The 24604-nt window shown below is 33.0% G+C and overlaps 1 protein-coding gene and 1 long non-coding RNA gene across 2 annotated transcripts in view; one reads left to right on the top strand and one right to left on the bottom strand.

Moving 5' to 3' along the window:
• Positions 1–24604, bottom strand: part of LOC126869856 (uncharacterized) — an 84367-nt gene that overhangs the window by 40685 nt on the left and 19078 nt on the right. The window lies entirely within an intron of this gene.
• LOC126869853 (uncharacterized) lies at positions 2923–5575 on the top strand. The gene is made up of 2 exons (XM_050626913.1): positions 2923–3270; positions 5185–5575. Exons 1-2 carry the CDS (start codon positions 2923–2925, stop codon positions 5506–5508), a joined length of 672 nt encoding a protein of 223 aa, XP_050482870.1. The 3' UTR covers positions 5509–5575.

Here is a 24604-nt window from a genome sequence, read left to right on the forward strand (position 1 = left end):
AATAAATCAATTATTTTGTAATAAAAATTGATCATATTGCATGGGATAAGACGTACAAGCACGAGAAAATGTCTAAAAGAAAAGAAAAATAATAACAGAATTCACAATTCCTATCTATAATAATGATAAAATTATTATAAAAAAGGAAAATCATCGCACAGGTTAAAAGAATTTCCAAATTAACTTACAGTCTTATTAATCATTGATGACATACAAAACGAACAATCTACATTCCGAGATTACATTTGATTCAATAAGTGCTTGATAAGCTGAAAGTACAAAGTCATTTGTATCGCTAGCTGTACAGTAATTATCGTATTAATTTGAATCGTAAAAAAACGAGTTTGGAAATATGTAATCTCTCCTAATTTATATAACTTGTTCGAAATTTCTGATAATGGACGACGACTTGAAATGTTCGTACGCAAATGTTCCTACTGTACGCAGTATTGTTTGTTTGCCCTGGATACTGATGTACGCAATCATACCCGGAATACCGTATGGCGTTAGTCTAATCTGATGTGAGAAGATCCAATTTTAGTCAGACAAATCCGACCGACCCGCTAATAATAGTATCGCCATATATGGCATATGTTTGATGAATTACGTAGGATTAGCGTCGACGTATAGTATGCGTACGTTAAGTTGAGACTTCATTCACTAGTTTTTATGCATATCATCTCAGACTAGCCTTTCGGGTTCCGTTGCGAAATTATTGACCGCTTTGACGTCAATTTTCTGCACCGTCTGCTTTCGTACATACGTATTATTCTGCCGCGAATCTTGGTAATATATGGTACAAGCTCCGCTTGAAAAAATCACTGCAGCCGATGCTTCGAATTTATATTTAATTTTCATTCACACGAGAGATCTTGTTTCTTTACGTCTTTGTTCCATTGAAATTAGGAAGCTTCTTCGTAAAATTTAGCAGATCGTTCGTATCGTATGTATTTTAAGAAAAACATGAATCGACTATTCGACAGTTATATTAAGATTTTATTTAGGACGTATCAACGAGAGAATCATTTTTACAGACACGGATAATAATAATGTGAAGAACAGAAAATATTTTGCCAATGATTTGCCAATAGCACTGATAACGAGACTAATAACGAAGTTGCTGACAGCGCAAGAAAATTAGTTATAATAATAAAATTAAATTTTACATATAAATTGCGCTCCAGATTGTATCTAGAGAAACGATAAACACTATCCCAAGGGAATTCATATAACGATATAAATAGCATAGCAGATTTATCAATGATTTACGAATAGGATTAATAATAAAACGAACGTCATGATATTGGTGTGATACTGATATTAAGAGTTCGATTATTAAATGTACCAACACAAGAGAATAATTATAATGAATAGTAATATAATGAAAATTTTATTAATCAGTCAAAAATAGGATTACACCGACTTTAATACGAAAATTCTATTCAAGAAATGTATCGACACAAGAATGTTAATATATAAATTATTCATATACGTATATGTACGTAATATCAGTTTTATCAATAAAAATAGGTTAATTCGCGGTAAGATTTATGATCTAACATTAGCACCCGGTTTTTTTACTAGCCTCGCTATTTGAATCACAATATAAACACCGGCATTTACGCCTGCGTAACGTGCACTGAGATTTCCGGAAGACCGCTGACGGAACCGCATCTACCTTCTTCCTTCCGATGCACTCGCGAACACTTCTACACGATCGATGACAGGTGTCGTTGATTTTTCGGAGAAAATTGAAATGTCTACAGGCGTAGGAATTCTCAAATCTGCAATATGAACACGTCATGTAGATAAGTTTGACGAAAGATTAGCCGAGATTAGGAAGCCCTCGATTTACGTGACACATTAGCTTTTAAAACAAACTGTAGAATAATAAAAGAGATTCTATTCCCACGGTTATTAACTTTCATAATCGGACGATAGATTTCGATACTTGTAGTTTAATTTAACTTAGTTTCCTTTTACAACAACTTATCGCAACTCCTGAGCACGTAGGTGTCGTTAGCGACCAGATTATTTACACTGACATTAGGCTCTACATGTACGTACGATCTTTTTCACAGTTCAAAGTAATTAAAACTGGACTTTCTGAAATTTTTGAAATTTGAAAATACCAAAGCATCCGATTGATGCGTATGGTGTACAATCTCACCAATTGTCCCCGCTTCTTGTTTCGCTGAGTTAACGTAGCGGCCCGTATATTCGATTAAAATAAATAATTTTTCCATACTTTTGATTTTACGAAAGAAAAAAAACAACAACGATAAAAGAATAATTTTATTCATGAAGCGAGGTAGCTCGTCATAGAGGAGGAACGTAAAAATCGTAATTTGTAGGTCGGAATACGATGACGAGGAAGCGATTACGTCGATTTTAACATTTGGTGATATGACACATCTAATCAGCTGCTACGTCGCGTCGCGCCGTATCTTATTACGGAATTATAAATATCAGAGAGTTTATTGCAATTCACGCCATTTACCTCTATTACTATCGAACGTTACCGTAACGATTAGTTCGTGACTACAGATAGTTTCGCGACGAGAGTTACGTGAATCAGCCAGGGCGTAGGTCGTATTTTCGAAAAAAAATCGCTTCGAAGAAGAGTTTCAGCAGAGCGGCGAAAAACTTGGACAAAACATAAGCCGCCACCCCGTCATCGAACGTGCGTGCGTATATACGTCCGATTGTTTACACAATGTCGTATATAAGCTGGAAGCACGAGAGTTTGACAATCTCAGTTCACGATCTCACGCCAATCGCTAACATCGCTTTAGCCAAATCGTACGCTTCGATTGATAAAAGCTACAGCGAACGAACGCGCTACGATAGTTCTACATACCACGCAATCAAAATCTTCGAAACATATTTAACTTATTTAATTTATTATTTATAATCGCGAAAATGTTCGTCTCACGTGGTTACCTGTTGATCTCGATACTCGCTGCTGTGTCTGCAGCGCCAAGAAGACACACCAGATCGAATTTACCGATGTGGCATTTACCGTGTGGCGAAGAACTAGAAATCGACGATTATTTGGACACGAACATCGAACAAGAAACCAGCAACAGTATACAAAATCTCAGGCTACAACACGAATTGACTATCAATGATTATTTAAGTCGAGACTACGAGTACCTGTACGAGAATGTTCGAATCGGTGTTGAAGAGTATCAGTACATCCCGAACTGGGTTCCGGGCGAGAAGGACACGCATATGATTAAGAATCTGGCTAACACTAATTCGCAAACGGTGAGTTTAATTTCTGACATTCTTTGTCTTTTGTTCTTCGTGTTTTCCTTTTGCTTGTCAAATTGACTATATAACGATCGAGGTTCGATATTATAGTAGTTCAGCCGCGATTTGTCTTTCCATCAAATCGAAGATCTTTGACAGTTTTACCTTTCAGATAAATATTCTTGTTTGAGAATCGTTGAATTAGAATCGGTATAATGTTCGAAAAGTTTCGTCGAAATAATAGAATGGCACAGTCTATTTGTTTATATGAAAACGAGAATATTTGACTGAGAATCGTTTGCTCCTTCGTCTTCTCCAGTACGTTATCAAATATTCCTTATTCCTGTATTTTTTTCAAATAGGATCAATAATTTTCAAAACTAGAAGAGAACCATATAACCAGCAAGTATAACGCGCGAAGAGTTTCTTCAAAATAGTTCGATCACGGTTTGTCGTCTTATCAAAGCAAAGATCTCCGACTAAGATTTTTATCTTCCACGTAAACTGCTTTCGTTTATAAATTTCTTAAGTGAGATCAGCCACCCTTCGCTCAAAAGCAACACAATATATAGAGTGTACGAAAATCAAACGACAAGTTATTTAAAAAGTTTCTTCGATATTTCTCCGGTAACACGAAAAAGAGATTACTCGTTTCCGAAGAACGACGATTTCGCGCCAGTAGAAGAATCATCGTGTCCAACATTCCGAAAGGTGTACCTAATTATCGTTCGTATCGCTGGTTAATTAAGATTCTCTTTTACGCGGTTAATTTAGCTCCCCCTTGCATAAATATTCATCGAGCGTGGAAAGCTTCGGGGCGCGCGGATAAACGGGGCGAAAGAAGGTGCGGCGCGGCGGACTCGCGAGAGGACAGGTGAGAGCTGCTGGTCGCGCGTATTTTCACCGGTCAGGCCAATTGACCAAGCATCCCGATGTTGCAATTAATTAACGTAACGTTAAATAACAAATTTTAATGAGACGGTAATTATTATAAAGTAGCAGGGAAACAGAAGCGTGCGCGGCTGTTCGAGGTTTGCGCGCGCAATGCAACTTGGCGTATTCGGTGTACACGATTGCTCATGTTAGCCGGGTCGCGCGACTGCGTAATCGCGCTTGTCCTCCAGAACGATGCGTGCACGTTGATAACGCATCCGTGATAACGTTCAGGGTACTCCGTGATGTATACCGCCGCTCTTTTTTTTTTTCTTCACACCGGCACGTTTCAACGACAGACGATATCGATTCTTTTTACACGTCGCGTGCTTCGCTTTTTTCTATCTTCCGTTGGAAAAGATTTCTTAGACTAATTGAAGTGTGAAACAGGTGACACAATCGTGATCGATCTATTGATACGTAATCCATTGATGGATTGTTTGAGTGACTGAATTTTTAAAATGCTATCTTTTTGTTACTGACTCGGTGATAAAGTCATCATCGCAGAGTTGTAAAAGAGTTCGAAATTACGTTATAATATTGTAATTTTATGTACATTGCAATTTTATGAATTCGATAACAGATTATCATTAATGGTAATGGTATCATTTAAATATAATATCGTTGGAAATGTTGTAATATCGTATAACATAGTATAGGGGAAATTAAATTGTAGACGCATGTATATGTTGTTTGAACAAAATAGATTAATATAGCAGGTGTGAGTTACATAAAAGAATACATTGCGTTAAAATTTAGTTAATTCGTATTAGAACCTGAAGCGATAAAAAAATAGATATTTTTTATAGCGACCTATATTTGTTTAATTTAAAGTAATTCTACAAGATTTGAGAATTACAAACAAAAATTCTATTAAAGCATACTATCTTTCAAGAATCAATTTCAACGTAGCTGTAACCTATAGGTTCTCTTATATTCCTTTTCTTTATGAGTCATCGACAGAGATATGACAAACGATTTTAATTCCTCTTACAGATCGTCAATCATTTTCCAAAGTTGCACACGGATCTTCAAAAATTTGCTGTGGCGTTCGAGGAATTGTTAGAGGACGAGATGAGTTTGAAAAAATACAAAGCTCTAAAGACGACGCAGTCTTACCTGATGATGATGCTGTGCGAAGTAGAAAGCAATATCGTGGCCATGCCGTCTCTTCGGATTCCATCGCGTGTAGAAAGGAGCATCATGAACAAGGTAGAACGAAACCCTGAGGACGATACTAGAAGACTTATTCGTGACTGGGGCGTGCTTCTCAAGTACAGAGATTATCTTCACGCTTGGAGGCACGTTTTCAATTATTAAGTAGCGCCGGAAGAAACGTCTGACAATAACGTTCGAATTCGATAGTAGAAATGTCGAACGTTTTATTTGCGACGAAAATGATATGACGAACGCAATTGAAGGATTTGCGGTAATGAGGAGGCGGTTCTAATATTTTAATAATTATCAATTTAAAAAGTATTTATTGCGATGGAAAAAGGAAGGTCTCGTGTTGGAAACGTTTGAAAAATGGGTTTAATTTTGGCTGATTTTCGATTGCTGTTTCATGGTTTACTCAGATCACTGTGAAGTGGAGTTGCCTCCTTTTGTAACAGCAATTGAAGATCACATGGGAACAATGTGATAAGTCATGGTCTGTTGTCATAATTTTCATATTAATTCTTAGCTAAAGGAAAGTATCTCAGTAAGAACAAGTCGAAGGAGGAAACAAATTGCTAGTTTCGAAACCATAATTCTTTTAAAAGTAAATTCTTATATTTTGTAAAAAATCAGAAGCTTGACTAATGTTATAACAATCGATATTTTTGAAGTATTTATGGGGAAATTTTAATCCCAAAACGAAATAGAAGTAGAGCTCTGTTCGAATGGAATTAATTGATGGCGTGTTTTAAATTTGAAAATTGCTCTCTAGTGAAGGGCCAAAAATATGACTTATCATGATTTTTCCTTAAGATATTTGATCAAGAGCGAAATTGATCGAGAATTTACGACATAGAATTCCGATCGTCGAGGGAAGCAAAGTCGTGTCACAATATGCATGACTAATAAACGACAACAGCTAAAGTCAGCTGTGATAAAATCGTTCGAGATAACCTGACAATTGCGAAACGCAGTTGAAATGGCATCATGTTACTTAATTTATTTATTCATGAACACTATTTATTACGATCATCGAGCATTAGAATTAGTATTTATTATCTATTCATTATTTATTTAGAACAATAGTTATTTATTAAAATGAACCTCTTTGAAGTGCCTTTTCGAAGAATTCTTGGGTGCAATTTGTGATAATCAGTTATCTAGGAAAATTATCTTCCTAATAATTGATCGTATTAGTGAATAGGAATCAATGAAAGACAATAATTGTAATAGGTTATATATTGTTCAGTATTATCGATTAGGTATTTATACCGTAGATCTATTTGTAAGTGACGTATTTATTATTTATATTAACTATTTATAAAAACGACATATTTATATTTATATCAAGTATTTATGAAAACAACATATTTATGTATGTACTATATTTAATATTTAATAATTTATTATCACGTTTTACATCATATTTCGTAATAAAAGATGAAATTTATTTAAAAACAATTATGTTTATTTTGTTACCCACTCAAAATTAACAATGGTACTAAACTGAAACTACAAAAGATACTTTAGCTATTGAGTACAAATATTCAACGAGATGTTGAATATCTTACTAATAGATGGCACTTTAGTGAGTATATCGATTGAGTATGATTCAAAGGTAGATAAATATATTCCCTGCAAGAATAACCATTGATTAAAGACAGAACAGACGTGACGTTAATGAGACTTCGTATCTCAGATGCTGAAATACCGACCTGCGGGAAAGTTAGTGTTTCTTACGCCCTCTGCGATTTGTTACGGCGAACATAGGAATTATCATAGAGACCTGTCTGTGATACTCTGTCTGTAGTGCTGGTATTATAAATATTTCTTATGTAGGGATAAAAGGAAGCAAACTTATCGACTAATGATCATACTTTTAATAATGATCAAAATCTCAAATACCTTAAAACTTACAGAGCAATGAATAATTTCCTTGTACCAAGAGAAAATTTATTAAAATAGACATATTTGTACTATTAATTGTTCAAATTAGTAACATGATCGATTGTTATAAAGATATGTATTTATTAATTTATTAGATTTTATATTTAAATGTAACACATGACGTTTCTAAATATATCTTAAATCATACATGAAATTATTAATTTAATTTAAATTCTGTACTAATCTTTAAAAAATATATAATAAAAATAATAGCACAGAACTGCTTGCAGTATTGTAGTGAAAATTTTAATTTCAAAATCTAATATACAATTTTAGAATACTTACGTAAAAATAGAATATTATTTTCTCTTAAATGCTACACATATTTAACATAACTTTAAATCATATAGATATGTTATACAATCAACGTAATCTACTTATAATTTGTTTCAGTTTCAAACTAATTATTATCGCAACTCACTTACTAGTATCATTAGTTATTATTTTTTTTTTTATTAGAACTTCGGTATGATCCATTTATATTTTGTATAGCAAATCAGTTTACTTAAGTGTCTTAGGCAATACTATTCTAGATATCCAAGTTTAATGGAAAGTATCGATCTTGCTTCATTGGAATATTACATACAGTTTGTGGATGGAAACACGGAAGTATTCCCTTAATGAAGTTAAATTCTCCAACACTTTTTACCTATACCACTTTCATTTCTGGAGACTTATTTAGTAACTATGCACTTATTTCTATAATTTTAATGTCAGTTGATAGTACTGTATAATGAATGTTTGTTTCTTATAAGAAATAATCAGGAAATGTAACCGTTTCTATATTAAACATGCCATATTAATTTCTCTAAAACTGGTGAACTTTTAATTAAAGGAAATGAAAAATTGAACTACATATATCATAATTACGTTTAAATGGAATGCATGGAGATGTATATTAGAGAGTAGGTGTTCAATGCAGTGATCTTTGTGGAAAGAATATTAGGCTGTAAACTTGCATTACCCACTTACAGTTCAAGCATTCTCGCGTTAGAAATATTATTACTTTCCTTAACTATAAATATTCTTCACGCTTTAATAAAAAGTATCTTTAATCAAATAGTTTGGGAATTATGTATTTGAACAAGCTTAACGTTTACATTGAATATTTACCACGAAAATAAAATGTCAGTTCTGGAAGTCAGAGTAATAATTTCATTATCGAAAGACTACCTCTAAGGAAAAGAAAACATTTTGTTACAATAAAACGATTATGTTATTACAACACAGATTTGTTCAATTACATTTACATAGTAATTTATCGCGTGCAAACCGAATTTAACTACTTTTAACGATCAATATCTCATAATTAAACATCCAGTAAATTTATGATCTCCCTAACATCATTAAAAGTTAATTCAATTATTATTCAGTAAATATTAATACATATTCTTCCGTAGCAAACGAGTTTTACTAAATAAAATAATGTTATAAATGATACCATTTTCGTTTAATGTAAATGTTTTCTTTATTATAATTCCTGTACGTAACGTTCTATTGAAATCTATCTTGCAAACATTAATTACGTTTAATAAATCACTGACACGACCATTAATTGTTAACTTGAATCAATTATCTTCACGTTTAATCTACATAGGAGTGAAGCCTATTTTTACTATCATCCAATCATTCTATACACGATTACTCTTTTGCATGCTTGCATATAAGAAATATACTTAAACTTCATAGATATCATTAATTCAAAATCTTCAGTTTGTTAAACGATGAGTATCTATTACTAGTAGGTACCACTTCGTAATATCCCTATTATTGTATGCATAATAGTCATTATCTATACGTCGTACATACATAGCAGCATAGTTCGACGAGTTTCCCTTCTGTAAAATACGAAAACGCAGTGTCGTAATACCGACTCGATAGATGCAAGCGTAGCGTTAATGCTACGTCGCGAGAAACGCGCGCACGGACATTAGACTAGAATAAAATACAATTATTCTGACTCATCGCTAAACTCGAACTACGAGAAAGTAAAGCCATCAAATAGAAAACGTCGCATAGATACTTTTTTTATTATAAATGATTCGACGATATCCCTGCTCTTAGATACAACAACCTCTATATTCGTTTGTTCAACGATATCTGTTTATTTCTAATTTGATTGATAACGTAACAATACACAATAATCACTTTCCACGTACCGTGTATGTAGAAATTAAAGAATCGATTTACGCCATGAAGAGTTTAATTAGTTTGTCTATGTTCAATAAACACCTCAAATGCCTTTTAATACATACGCCGCGCAGTCTTTTCAACTTTCATAATAGAGAATACATGAAACAATTATACGATGTGGTAAACGAAACGGAATGTCTAGCGCTTCATTAACGAAATGCACGAACTCGAAGATCGAGATCCGGGCGTTACCGGCGAAGAAGCAATAAAGAGGCAGAGGCATGGACGTCGCAATTTCGCAGGATCACGAAGTCTGTTGCCCGATCATGCCAATCGCTGGCATTCAAATGCCAGCTTCTTTGTTTGCCCGTTTCCACGTCGAGGATTATACTTTGCAGATGGTCGTCTTGCAAGTACAGCAGTGATATCGTCGTGTAGATTAGTCGACGATTGTATACCATGCGCATGGCTACCTTTCATGTTGATACGCGTACAGTTTGTAATAATTAGGTAGCGCATGTGGTTTGCCGTGAATCGCTTTTTACTACCACCGGCTATTCTTAAAGGCGTATTTAAGAGTTAGTAAAAACGAAACGAATGAGAAGATAAAGCGGGAGCAAGAGCATTCTCTGGTTGCTCGTTTAGTTCGCGTATGTAATATTTCCATTATGATTATGATTATAATTGATATTTTAAATAAGTGCATCAAATATGTACCTATGTATAATTGTTTTCTTTTTATTTTCCATTATCCTTGAAAATCACGTTACTCGAGCTCAACAGGCTTGAATTCAGGTAACTTGACTAATACGTACGAGATTTTACTCGAATTCCTTAGCAGTCAACGGTGATTATCTAACACGGTGATTTATAGGAAGGCAGCGTGAGAAAAAGGAGCAACTGGAGGAAAAAACCGAACGACGCGACGTGCCGGAACCTCGTCCTTCTGATTCATCGATAGATGAGAGCGCGATTCATTTACAAGTTGATGTATGAACGAGGATGAACAATGCGCGAAGGTCGTCTCCTCGATTATCTCGGTAATTAAGAAATAGTAATCGACAATAGTAGTAGATAGCTTATGTAAATGAACTAACGCTACCGACGATTGTAATGGGCGACGATAACGTGAGACAGCCATGACCGTATTTGATAGATCTAAAGTTTCCGAATGGAACGTCTCATGCTTGCGATAATGTGGATATTACTCGACGATCACAGGCGAAAATCATGACGATTCAGCTTTCCTATTTTTCTACTCCAGCTAATCCTACACTTGTCAATTAAAAATTCAACGAAAGCGACCCTACTACGTTTTCCTCGCGCGTTTTTAATTAAACGTGGAATTTCGTGTATATTCGTTTATAGATACGATTAGAACAAAGAGACATAAAACATTCGTAAAAACTTATTTATTCACCACGATAATTTCCCTCGGCTATATAAAACTCCTTCCAAATACGGAATATACTTTTTATTCCATTTCTTTTAAGCAACACCATACGTCACTTTCGAAACACCATCGGACGATCATAATCGTAATGCGTTTTCATTCCACGATCTAACTTTAAAAAACCGAATGGTTGCGTTCGATCCGGACGTCAGGTACAATTAACAGGAATTCAGGACGAATGAAAAACGTTCTTTACGCGCGCACGGAAACCCTTGTTAGAGAGGTCGCTTATACCTCGTTCAAAGATTCGTCTGGCTGTACATTCCTCGAGCATTGCGTCCGCGTGAAACTTCTTCTTTTTTCACGTGGTCAGCGCACTGTGTTGTTATACGCGTCTCAGAGAGACACGGAAATATTTCAAGATGTCGATGTAATCTCGGTGAGATCCCTTCCTGGTCGCAAACATGCAAGAAAGCCGGTTGCCTATAGTCCTTAAGAGCTCTCACTGCCTTCAAAAGAGGATGACAGTCAATCAAGTGTGGCGCGATTCGTCATACCTATGTGGCTGTCGTTTTGTCCAATCCACTGGCACGAATCTGATGAACGGCTACGTAAACATACGAACTTGATCGTTGGTTAGAGAGCGCTCGCGCTTTCGTTTAATGTACAACTCATCAGCCAGATGATCGTAATTAAATTACGGAGGTAATCAATTACAGACACCGTGTAGCGGTTTCGCGTATTCACAGCCTGTTTGCTTGGAACGATACGAGTAGGTGTAAATAAGTATCATAATTTATCGAGAGAGACAGGATCATTCGCAGGATAATACAGTGACGAACAGTGTGAATGTTGAAATTTCAAGATGCACGATAAATCACTATTTTCTATGTTGTGTTCCTGATTAGTATACCGGCAATAACACACAGATTGCAATTACGACTACCTTTAATTGAAGTGTCTCATTAAAAGACTTAACGGGTAATTGCTTAAGCCGTGCAATAAGTCAAGCGTGATTGCTTTTGCGAACGCGAAATTTGCCTATAGAGTGGATTGAAAGCATGGATTTGTGAATTGTTTAGTGAAATTAATGTAAAAAGTGGCATCACTGTATGTTTAAGTTTTTTGAGATTTTTGGAAAAGTAATTTCCCTTATATTTAAGAAGTCTATGTTTCAGAATGACGTATTTTAATACATCATGAAACATTAAATCGCTAAGATATCGTATTAACCCCATAAATCAAGATACATAGAGACGCGACAATTATAAAACACTATTATTTGGGATTATTCATGCCACCTCTTTATCGTAAATAAATTTATGAAAATGAGATATCTTTCTGATATGTTGAATATTAATTACGTATTCCGATAATATAATATTGATAACTGCATAAAAAATGGAGTTGATCAGCTTAGCTTCTAAGAGGTTCATCTCTTAACACCGAGAACAATTACATTTTTAAATCAACGTTTGACTTGAACACATTTTATAACAGAAATTTTTAAGTCGGATATTGGAGGTTCGAATGTACCACAAATAGAATAAAAGTGAAATTATTCCCGTAGAAATTCCACTATTCCAAGTAAGTCGAACAAAAAGCCAATTAATCGTACGATTTCAGCTTTCCATTGTATCTAAACGATATCACTGGCTGTAATCTCAGTCGTCAGAGACAAGTAAAGCTCGTTACAGCTCGTGGATAAAGAACATTCGAAGATAAATGTGAATCCTTGTCACCTGGAGATGAAAGGGCTGGTGAAATCGGAAGCCTAAACATCGGATAATACTTATGTCACTGTTCTATTTCGCAACGTGTTGCTTTCGTGTCGCAAGTAAGAAAAATGTGCTCCGTGGCTGTTGCTCCGGCGACGGCTTTGGAATCCAGAAATCGTGAAAACGGAGCCAATACTTGCGGTGACTCGAGTTCCGACGCGGTAGATCGCCACTATAACCTGTGAGGTCAGGTATCTCGATAAAACTTCTAACGAGAGTTTCTCTTAATTACAGTTATCATCGATTAATTGCATCACTCGATACGTCACTAGTACACTCGAACGAAGGAAACACTTTGTGTTTAGTCACTATGGCTCTATCAGCCAAATCCTATGGCAGTGGTCGATTTACGTGCGTTAGAAAGTCTGTCGAAATTGGAGAATTTATTTGTCTGGAATTATCGAAAACACATGGAAGCGTTTGAATATTTGGAATTCGAGATACATTAGAGATATACATAATTCAGGTGTTGTATTTATGGAAATATTTGTACAACTTTAGGCAAAGAATTTTGCTCGATGCTTTGTAAACATCTCGAGTAGTAAGAAATTCAATTTCTTCTTTTTTCCATTTTTAATATTTTCTCAAGGTTTAGCTTGAATTTGTACAATTGTACCTAGATAGGTTGTTATGTAAAAAGTGATAGTGAAAAGTTATGTAAATGAAGAGCATAATTTTATTTTTAAGCCTGATTCTTATATTGAGATTTATCACTTTTTATTATCTATCTTATCGTGAAGGATAAAACGTGTTAATAACACGTAGAGTGAGTGTCAAAAGTTTTCAATCAACTTGTAACTCGATTTCTATTTAAATTAGACGTTAACGAAATTCTTCTTACAAAATATTTTATAACGTTATATCTTTTAAAACACAGTACATTCCCCATTGCAACAGCAAATCTTCGCTTTCAAGACACCTTATTTGAATACTATAATGAAATTACACCTTGGCCGAAAACTTTTAGCAGCTGCTGTACTTTTTATTCGTAAGTGACGCCGTTTAGACCAGTCATTTTAAAACGTTTTTTGCTGTGACAATTAACGATTAATTATACTAAAACGATAAATTATATATTTATTGGAGATTAAAGAATTGATGATTAAATAAAGATATGTTCAAAGATCGAGACCTTCGATATTACTATATTAATTTCTCTTGTGTCGCGAGGGAACGAACGTTTCTTGAGTGATTAAACGATTAATCCTTCATGGCGTGAACTTTGTTTTGCATTTTAATTAATTTCGTATCTATCAGAAGCTATAAATAAATCTACAGCATATATAATGAATTTCATAATATAACTACGTATTTATATTTTAACACTAGAACTACTGGCATTTGAGTCGTAGCTATCTCTACTAAAGCCAGTCAAAGTGACTCGTTTTTAAAAAATATATAGTAGTAGAATATTTTTATATTTATTGATCTATTATTATCTTACAAAAGAAACTCCATGTCCTGAGAGCATAAAAACTATATAATAACAACTTTAATAATAACAATAAGTACAATAATGAAGAATATTCAGTACCAAAATCTTTGGTAACAGGAATATTAAAATAAATTTCCATTGGTAAATACAAGATGTATAATATAATAATATAATAATAAGCGTAATAAGCGTAATAGAATAAATCCACATTTCTTACTAACGTAAACTTTCTTTTGTCGAAGATCGAAATATAATTCGTTTCATTTGAAATTATTATGGATTAAGATCTAATTGAATTTATTCCTTGTTGTTAGACAGATCGATATTTTAATGGTAAGATTCACAAATTGTAAGAACAAGGCTTTCACAGATATTTGCTTGCACAGTTTGATCTGTTTTCTTAATAGTGCAATTTCTAAAGGTTTCGCGGTTAAACCACAAACCGAATAATCTGGCAGATCGTAATTTGCTTGCCGGATGATCGAAAGTCTAGCTCGACAACAAAAGTCAGCGCAAGATTTGGTTTTTCGCCGTTTCGCAACGGAACGTAGTACAGAATGGTAGCCAGGGTACCAAAGCATGAAACGAGCGATTTCTGTTCTATCCGTTAGTCGAGGGAGCGCCGGGTGAAAAGGTTTTCTCCTAAATGCCGGCACAATCATGCGATCGATGTTCGATATTGTGCCAGATTTACACAACGGTGCTATCTTCTCTCTGTTCCTCACATTGTCAGAATATTGTTATTTCCAATATTTATTCTTCATATAAAATATTTGTATCTTTTCTTAACGTGTATTTTTTGCACTTTTGTTAAATGTTAAATCATATGTTACATTTTTCTATTTTAAAAATGTATTGAAATATGTTATAATAGATATAAACATTCCTATTATTTTATTGTTTATACTAATCATAAGACATATTATGGCATTTCTCATTGTACGTATTATTTACTTATTTTAATATTAGAACAATTGTAACATAATAAGAAAATTGTAAAAGTTTGTACTACATGATACATTAGATAATATATTAATGACACATTATTAAATATGATAATATATTAATTTAAGAGTAGGGATACTATTTGCCTTTTTAAATTCCTGTGAATTCCCAGGGGGATTTAATGAATGTCTCATCGAATTGACAGCACCCTGTTCTAATTTTAATTAGTACACACGTAATTTAATGGATACTATTACGAACTGTAGGACTTGTTAAATCTTTGATTCTGATTTGTACACTCGTCATGTACTTTCTACTTGTCATTTTCAGGAATTGTAGAATTTTTTTGCACAGCTCACGGATTTATTATACCGTCGACATAAGAAGTGCTTCGATCTTATACGATTGTCTTGTCGTTGATATGTCATTCACGTACGATCATTACGCACGATTCCTCATTATGAGCCATTGGCTGACGAGTCGTTGGCTTATTATCTCGTTAATCGACTAGCCATTGACGACGCTGGTTATATTGTGTTGTCTGCTAATGTTCATTACACCAAATGTCATGAATAGATCTGTTGATAATGTCTGTTTTAGATACAGTCATAAATCATTTATCGTTGGACCGAATAATACGTCGTTCTTAGAACAGAATAATCTTAATTGCCACTCGTTATTGTTTGATTTTCAAATTATATTATTAATGAATAAACAAGGAATAAGTAATTTTTCTTACATTAGAATTCCACGAACCAAAGTATCTTGGCGTAATTTACTTTAGAACACTATGTCAACTCGTTCCCTTTCACGTTAGTCAACGGTGACTCACGTTTTTAAATTTTTGCAGTGATTAAAATAAGATAAATTTCATGTACTAGACAATTTTTAACAATGTGAATAATCTATTTAGATGATACTGTCAGAAGAAAAACGCGCAAATACAATATATTTCGCAAAAATCAAATGTTATGGTGTAGTGCTCCCAGGCTTCAAAATATATAAAATTTGCAAGGCAGTTAACGAAACGATAAGTAAATGATATTGATAATATTGATAATGAGAATAGTGTTGCAATTCAAATATATCGTAAAATATATTACTCTTTCATATTATCTAATAGTCATGCTCAAATACTAATCGATAAAATCATAATTTAAATTTTTCGAGGTTCAGTAAACAGGGGTATTATTCTAGTTAAATGGAACAATAGTTGATTTCTGCAGCGATGCACAAAGCAGCGCTAAGGTTAAAGGAATGGCATTCTGCACGTGACTATAATCACATAGTTTAACCTGGCACGAGGCAATATACAAAGGTCACTGGAAGCGTCTGTTAATCCGGTGGCGATCAGGATCCCATTCTGCCAAGCGCGAACTTCTCGTATTGAGGTTTAAGGTTCATCTCTATGAAGGTGAAAGAAAAGAAGAAGGAGCGTCCTGGCATTTGGGACGGCGATTGTCAAGAATGCAAGGACACTGGTAGGTTGGTATCAACCTTCTCATATTCTCCTCACCTCGGTTGCATTATAATAAAACTATTGTATAAACGACGAGCTCGTGTTCCACGATAAACTAGTACTGCTTCGTTCGATCGAAGGAGAAACTAGGAAGCAATGCTATGTGTTTGCACAACATACAACGAGTCAACGTTATTGATGCTCTTCGTGATTTATTCGCAATAATTTTGTCAATTATGCGAGTGCGATCGGAGCAGGGAAACGAAACTACGTATCACTTTGCATACTGTGCAATGGCAATATACATATGTGATGCAACACCGCACCAACTTCATCTGGAAATGAGAAAAGTTTTGCCGATTTTTCATTTGTGCGTTTAACATCGAGCTCAGATACTCGATCTTTATATTATTGAGAGTAAAATTAAGGCGATAATTTCTATTCGAGTAATTAATATAAATATCTAATTAAATAGGCGGTTATACGAAATCGAATGTTAGGACAAAGCGTATAATTTGAAGGGCGCGTATGAAAATGGCGAGACGGGTGAGGTTCTAACGAATCTAATCGTTCAGACTATTTACCACTTTCGATAATTCGAAGGTACGTCGTCTGATGGTAAAATTTATTCTACCGGATAACAGTTACGAACGATTGATGATTTTATGCAATTAGGTCGTTGCAACAATAGTCTATGGTCTCTTCAGCAGAATCTCTTGGAAAGTGTGCATAGGGCGAATGTCTTTTAACCGTCACACGACTTATGTATGTAAGAAAGTGTATATGTGTATAAGTATCTTCGTAAAGTGACACTATGCGCTATTAATGCAGTTATAAGCACACTTATACATGTGAAAGCAAAAGATAAAGTGCAATGTGATGGAAGGTGTATATTGACCTATTCAGCATTAGATCCGCAGTCATGATTTACTGCGCCTTCGATGCCAGGCTCCTGAATCTTCATAGAAGCTCGTCCAGGATAGAACCAGCTAACAGTCACGTGAATATCAACGGATAAATTCTTCAGCTTATACCCTGGATTGCGGAAGATTGCAGGTTAGAATGTGGTCTATCGATATGCTACAATGTCAGTAGCCATGTATAATTTTCTCCGCATTTCTAGCAACAGGGTCATAAGTTGTCCTTCAGTATTTTTTTCAAAGACTGAGGTCATTTCAACTTATTAATATGATGCAGTCATTGAGGTATACGTCGTTCATTATGTTAAGTTACATGTTCGTTTTTAATACGAGCATTTGTATGTTTATAGATAAGAGCTTATTTCATCATGAATATTTCATATGTTATAACGTAGTAATATAACGATAAAAATAGATGTAATCGTTCTTAGTACAATTTTAGAGTGATCAATACATATATTTTCTATTATCTTTGCAGTTAAATTCGAATTTGTTTTTTATGTATAATATAGATTTACAAGTACTGGAATGTAAAGTATTACAGATACACGAAGAAATGTGCGAATTGAACGGAGCATTAAATAAAATTTATGAAAAATTATATAACGAGAAAGTCGAACTTTCGTGTTATGTTAGCGTTATTTAACGATAGCTTCATGTCTTAACGAAACTGAAATCTCTAAGAAAATTACATATAATATGACAAGTTTTTCCATATTATATTTATGTACGCGTTTGAAATATAATTATTAGACTATGCGATGCACTGGCATTCGATTCGTACTCCACTTTCTGTAATTTATTTTTAATTCGAAATTCTTATTTCAATTTATACATATACTTTCGTATTCGTGCTATCGTGATTCACTTTGTAATTTATAAATGCATCATCTCTGATTGTTGCGTTTTAATTTTACGTTTTTACATTCATATATCTTCATTATGTCGACAGTGTAATCTAAAGCCTATATTTTAGACCTGGTGTCAGAAATGAAAGCTTTTCATACATTCCGTATCGATGATACGATGTGAGTGACGACGATTTGGGAGAAATTCAAACGTGTCAAACTTGTGGATCGTTGCGCAATCGGCATCCGAATTAAGGGGCATTATAAACACGAAACGAGTATGTATCACGTGTCCGCCAAACTTATAGATTTCATCTGTCATCGTCGACTAGTTACTTCTGATTTCACGGAAATAGCTTCGTAATGACTCTTTCATGATAAACATTTTTTTCTTACTTTCGTGTGCAGGCATCTACAGAGGGTAAACACATACATCTTCTTGTCTAGTATCACTTCACTTTTTGTAATACATTACGTGTGCGGTAAAGCATCTTTTTATGGTTATTATAGTACCATAACATGAAAGTACACTTACTTGTGTTTTCTGTCCTTACAAACGAGCGACGTAATTGCGTAACTGTAACAACTATACGTTAAATTTTTGTTATATAATGTATATATATGCAAAATAATGGCTCGAAAGTAAATGTTCGCACATCTATTGTATATGGAATATAATACGGCAAAGAAGTGTTATATCACGATAATGTTAGAATTATAATACAATCTTCTTTCGTTATTATTAGGCAAGTATAAATTATTTCCACATTAAGTGTAGCTCTTTTCTTTCTCATTTAATTGAGGCAATTTGAAACTCTATGAGGATTATTTTATAGTACTTTCTCATTCTGGTTGCAAGGTAAAGTACGAACTAGAAGTACATTGTTTTCTTAAATTTTTAGAAACAGTTTGGAAAAATTAATTTGACTGGTAGCGAATATATCCAATAACCAACAGTTATAATGTTACTACTATAATTTTTTATTTACAACTCATTTTTTTAGGACGATTTCTAGATACATTTCTAGATTTCTATATTGAGAAAATGCATTCATTAGTAGGATGTAACTGCTGAATATCCGCTATAAGATGAAAGTTATGTTTCATCTCGTTGAGTGTACGACATGGATGACCTGAGCGTATTGGATGATTGCTTTCGACGACGACCAGTGAAAGCAATACGTCCGCGTATTTTACACCATATTACGGTCACATGAAAACTGGTCGAGAAAGTACACTATTCCACACTGAACTAATTTTGGTTTAAAACACTAATTTCATTCCAAACTGGAAAAGGTTGACAAAAACATACGTTTATTTTTGTCGTTTTAGTAATTTCTCTAAACAATAAAATCTTATATTTGCCCCAGATTTCCCTAATTGCACAGCTATAAAATAATAATTAGATCAATTTTCTTATCGATGGAAATATCTGTCTACTGATAACATTACTGTTTGTTTTTTTTTTTTTGTTTTAATACGATCTAAACGAAGAAAGGTATTTATGAAATGTATTCAGATCGCTTGGAATTATTGGCAATGAAAGAATTTATTCTCCATTAACGTTTGAATCTATTGCTTTGAACGCTTATCAGCAATGAAATATCGCCATCGTTGACTGTATGAAACAGATAACAAGAAATGCAAAAAGCATAACTATGTACGTATTATTTCACGCGCAACTTTAATACCACTGAATGTTTAATGGAGAGTGGAACGGTATTCATTTTTATGTTTTGTATCTTCCAGTGAATTTTATTGAAAAAAAAACACGCGATAAAATAATATTTTTTCGTAAAATTGTTGAAAATTATTAATAAGTTAGTCATATATACACTACTGTCCGAGAACGTGTTATAATATTATAGAACCACTGAATAAAATAAATTCATTAGTATTTTTTATATAAATCGTAAAGATAGTAATAAGTAAATTAAGGATCTATATCTCAATATATATAGAATCATGTTTTATTATTACAAGCATAAACTTGTCATTTAATTACGCAACGATAAGTCAAGGTTGCGATCTGGGAAGTATGAACACGTTTCGTCAAACTTTCTTCGAACCGCAAAGGGTTTACCTTGCTTGTTTTGGAATAGTTCCAAAACGACCACAAAGTTACACAGGGTTATCCTGGAACAAAAATAAAATATCTGCCAGAAGACATACACAACTTCATTTCTTACATGTGTTGCGGAAATAGTTATGTAAGGAGAAAGATTCATTGATTGTAATTTTTCCAGAAGTAAAAGTACAAGTACCAGATGGTAATAATTATTAGCTTGTTCATAATTTATAACTAACTAATAATATCATCACACGTTCCTACAAAATTCACTTCATAGTTTGGAAAGTAACCATAAGTATTAAAGTTATTTTAATATTTATTTTAATAATTAATTGTTGCAATCTATTATTGTTCAAAGATATTTTGAAACAGATATATTTTTCCAATACCTTAATGATCATTTTTCATTTTTTAATAATAGGTACTTTACGTATTGCAGCTGCTATTAATATTTCATAAACAATAAGCTTATGTATGTAAGCTTATTTGCATAAGAAACTGTCAATCTTACTTGGGATTGGGGGCATGGAAACTATTCATACAAGATATATATCGTTTTGACAGGTACTTAAATCACAATGTATATATGTATGTATTGACAGCGTCTTATCTTGATGTCAGAGCATTGTAATTGCACAAAGGTTAGCAAATATTGTTCAAATTATCTATAGACATTAACTTTAGCTTATATACAGATACAGTTTGTTTCATATTTCATATTGTTTTGTTGGCGTAACAACAAACATTGCTATCATCAATAATTCTTTTTCCTTTTTTCAATATAATATATTCTTATATTTATCTGCCGAAGCGAATGCACAAATCTTGTTAGAAGTTGTTTAAAATTGTTGATCATCGATTACAAGATTTGATCGCATAAATTTATTGAAATTTTGTAAAAGTCGTTTGCTCTTGAATATCTTTACCGAATTGAATATTAAGTATAAAATATATGAAAAGCGATATCATATCATTACAATAAATGTGCATTACATCTAAATTTTAAATTGTACGAAAGATTTTGAAACTAATTTATGAGATAGACAGGATTGTAATCTCGATGTGCAAATATTTTATAGTTTTTCCTTACATTTATTTTTATAGAAAACACGCAAGGTTACAATTGTAAGAAACCTATAATTTATTATGACTGATAGCATGTTACCGCAACTTCTACCTTCACAACTTCTGCTATCGTAAAAATGTAATTAAATTAGCAGTAATTAAGTCATTATAAAGCTATGATTCTATATCGGCACTTATAGCCAACACTGCAAATACTTTTAAAAGGAAAAGAAGCAAATTCTAAATGACTGATTCTGATTGACCTTGTGTTAGAAACTTTTGTATTCGCTTCAAAAACTGTCGATAATATATGAAAGTGTAACATGACGTAAAATCATGACTCATACCTTATAAGAAATTCAATTTGGAAAAGAAAAATCATTATAATCGTATGATGGCCCAGTTTATACTAAACAAGTGTTATTATAAAAAATTTTTCTTTTACTTTAACAATTCCGGAAGTGAAAGTTTTTATCGATCTTTTTACTACTCTAGGTTACCGCCTAAGTTCCACATTTGTGTTCAAGTTTAGTTTTTCGATCAACATCATATGCGAAAGAACAACTGCTTCAATTAATAGTATCATAGAATTTATCAATCACTACTTATCATTTTTATGCTACGCGCAATACTTTTTCATTATCATATTCGATCATTCCAATGTTACATTTTTTCCTTAAATAGTTCTAACAGTAAAATCAACTCACTTTAAAGTGTGTTAATTACTTCGACTATGCCATAATAAAAAACAAAAATCTTTTCAAAGATTAATGGCGACGCATATGATGCAACACTCTTTGCAATAAGTTTGCAGGTAACGTTTATGAACTTAAGGTTACTTTCCTCTTACATATACATCGATACGATTATTATAAGTTTTGCGTTAGGAAACAGTCAACTGCACACCATTTGACGAGACTAACAATTAACTAAATACTTTCGAGCTACCTATTCAACTTTGTTAAACTAACGATGTTACGAAGGTATTATTATGAGAAAATATTAAGAAAGAGTGATGGTGAAACTGAATTTTATTACTGTTTCCAGTACTCTGAATCCCGCTGCAGTTTCTCCAACATGTTTTATAACTGACATTATGCACTGTATACCAGAGTATACGTAAAATACTGTAAGTGTAGCAGTCTATTGAATAGGTATAGAATATGATATATAACATGGTGTACAAAATAACAGGAATTTTAATAGTTGTGTATGGTAGCAAGTATTACGATATTATCATTTTATTTGTATTTTACAATAGCCTGTGGAAATGGAAATACAGAGTTCAATTTTTTAAGGTAAATACTGTCATAATATTACACCTAATGCTTAAAATATTCACAAAAAGATATAAAATATTTTAAGAATTCTCCAGAATTATCCGTCAGAACTAAACTCTTTTTAGCTTGTGAGAGAATTATTTTTTTTTATTAACCATGAATAATAATACGTGAAATTAAACGTGAAAAGATGAATTTATAATGCTAACACTTTTTAATTATAAAATCTAACAAGTTAGTATGTACAATGACTTCTTGCATTATTTCTTGCATTTTCTCTTACTGAAAGTGATCATAAACGAAAAATTATTATTATGTTAAACTGAGATGATTATAGGTATAATCAAAAGATGTGAAGATAGTTACAGAATAAATAGAACTCGTATTAAATGGTTTATTATATGTTCACCACGGCAATTTACATTGTTAACAACATCGTTCTAGCAAATAATAATGATTACTGAGAATATTCGTATTAGAAAGCGGTCTCCTAGGAAGATCGAACGATTGCAGAGAGTTTATGCAAAATCACGCGACGATAGAACTGTCATTGCGATAGTTTGGCATTCTCTGTTTGGTACGAAGCAGCTTGTACTCTCGTTTTCGTGACTACAGGAACTAGACGCCTGTTATGAAAGATCTAGAACGAAGATACTGAACGTCGATTGCATTGTTTCAGCGAATCTTCTTCCTTGCACAACTTTATCTAATGGTAAATTGTCTTGCACAAAGTTTGACAAAAATAACTTTACAGAATAAGTTAGTAAATATGGCAAGAAGATGTAGAAATATTTTTATCGATAATGTAAGAATATGAGATATTTGTACAGGTATCATTTAATCGTAACAGACACTATACGTTAAATACTATATTTGTATTTCTTCCCCTAGTAATCTTAATTATACAGTGAAACTGTATGTACTTGAATAGAAATTCAATGATCTATTTCATTATTTATAATTTTTTACTATTTGAAATAAATGAAAAATTTATTATTATACGATTCGTTAAAATTTGTATGGTTTCAGATATACATAATTAAGATTCATTGGATAATTAGAGTGACATAAGTTTCACGTTTTCATTATCATAAATGAAACGGACATTAAATGCTTTTGCAGAAATTCGTGAAGCATGAAACAATCCGCACACACGTAAAATAATTGCTACGCCACAGGCGACAAACGTTAAAGAATGAGCTTCCGTTACGATGTTACGGCTCCGATCACACAAAGCCGCTTTATTACAGTTTCAAGGTTTTCGTACACACATCAATTATTCAAACAGTCATTTAAAAGGATCAAATAATATTTTATTCGTAACTTTATTTTATAAAGCAACGAAATATGGTTATATTCATTATTCAAATGAAACGAAATTGATGAAATGTATATATCTGTGCATTATAAATCCAAGTAAAAATCTTTTATTTATTATTTTATAACACACTAGTAATTGTAATATATATATAATAATTGAAACATACTTTTTACTTGAGATATGCGCCAAATAAAAATAGAGAAAATTTGAAACCGAACCGATTTATCTCGTTAACGAATGTAAATATCGTTCAACGAACTTAGAACGTGAAGTTTAGGCGTGAACCTTAGCTGGTCTCTTTATATACGTCAAGAGAACCTTATGCGATTTATTGCCAGTGTAATAACTCAGAAAGGGGCGGGGGGTTCCTAACTCTCCTCTATTTAGAACAAGTTTAATATATATACATACTTCGTATGGGATAATAAAGATAATAAACGCCTTTTCTAAAATTTGCAATCTAGCTCAGCGTTTCAGTCATAAAATACAAAATGTTTAAACAGTAACTTTGTACAAAATTATAGAGAATTTCACAGGAAGAATATCACAAAGTAGCTTCATCATGAAAATCAAATTTTAATTCTATTCTATGCAATACGTACCTATACGCTTGTAAATACTACATCAAAGCAAGAATATTCAATTATTTTATTTTCATCAACC

The sequence above is a fragment of the Bombus huntii genome, chromosome 9 (assembly GCF_024542735.1).
Source record: "Bombus huntii isolate Logan2020A chromosome 9, iyBomHunt1.1, whole genome shotgun sequence".
Classification (NCBI taxonomy): domain Eukaryota; kingdom Metazoa; phylum Arthropoda; class Insecta; order Hymenoptera; family Apidae; genus Bombus; species Bombus huntii.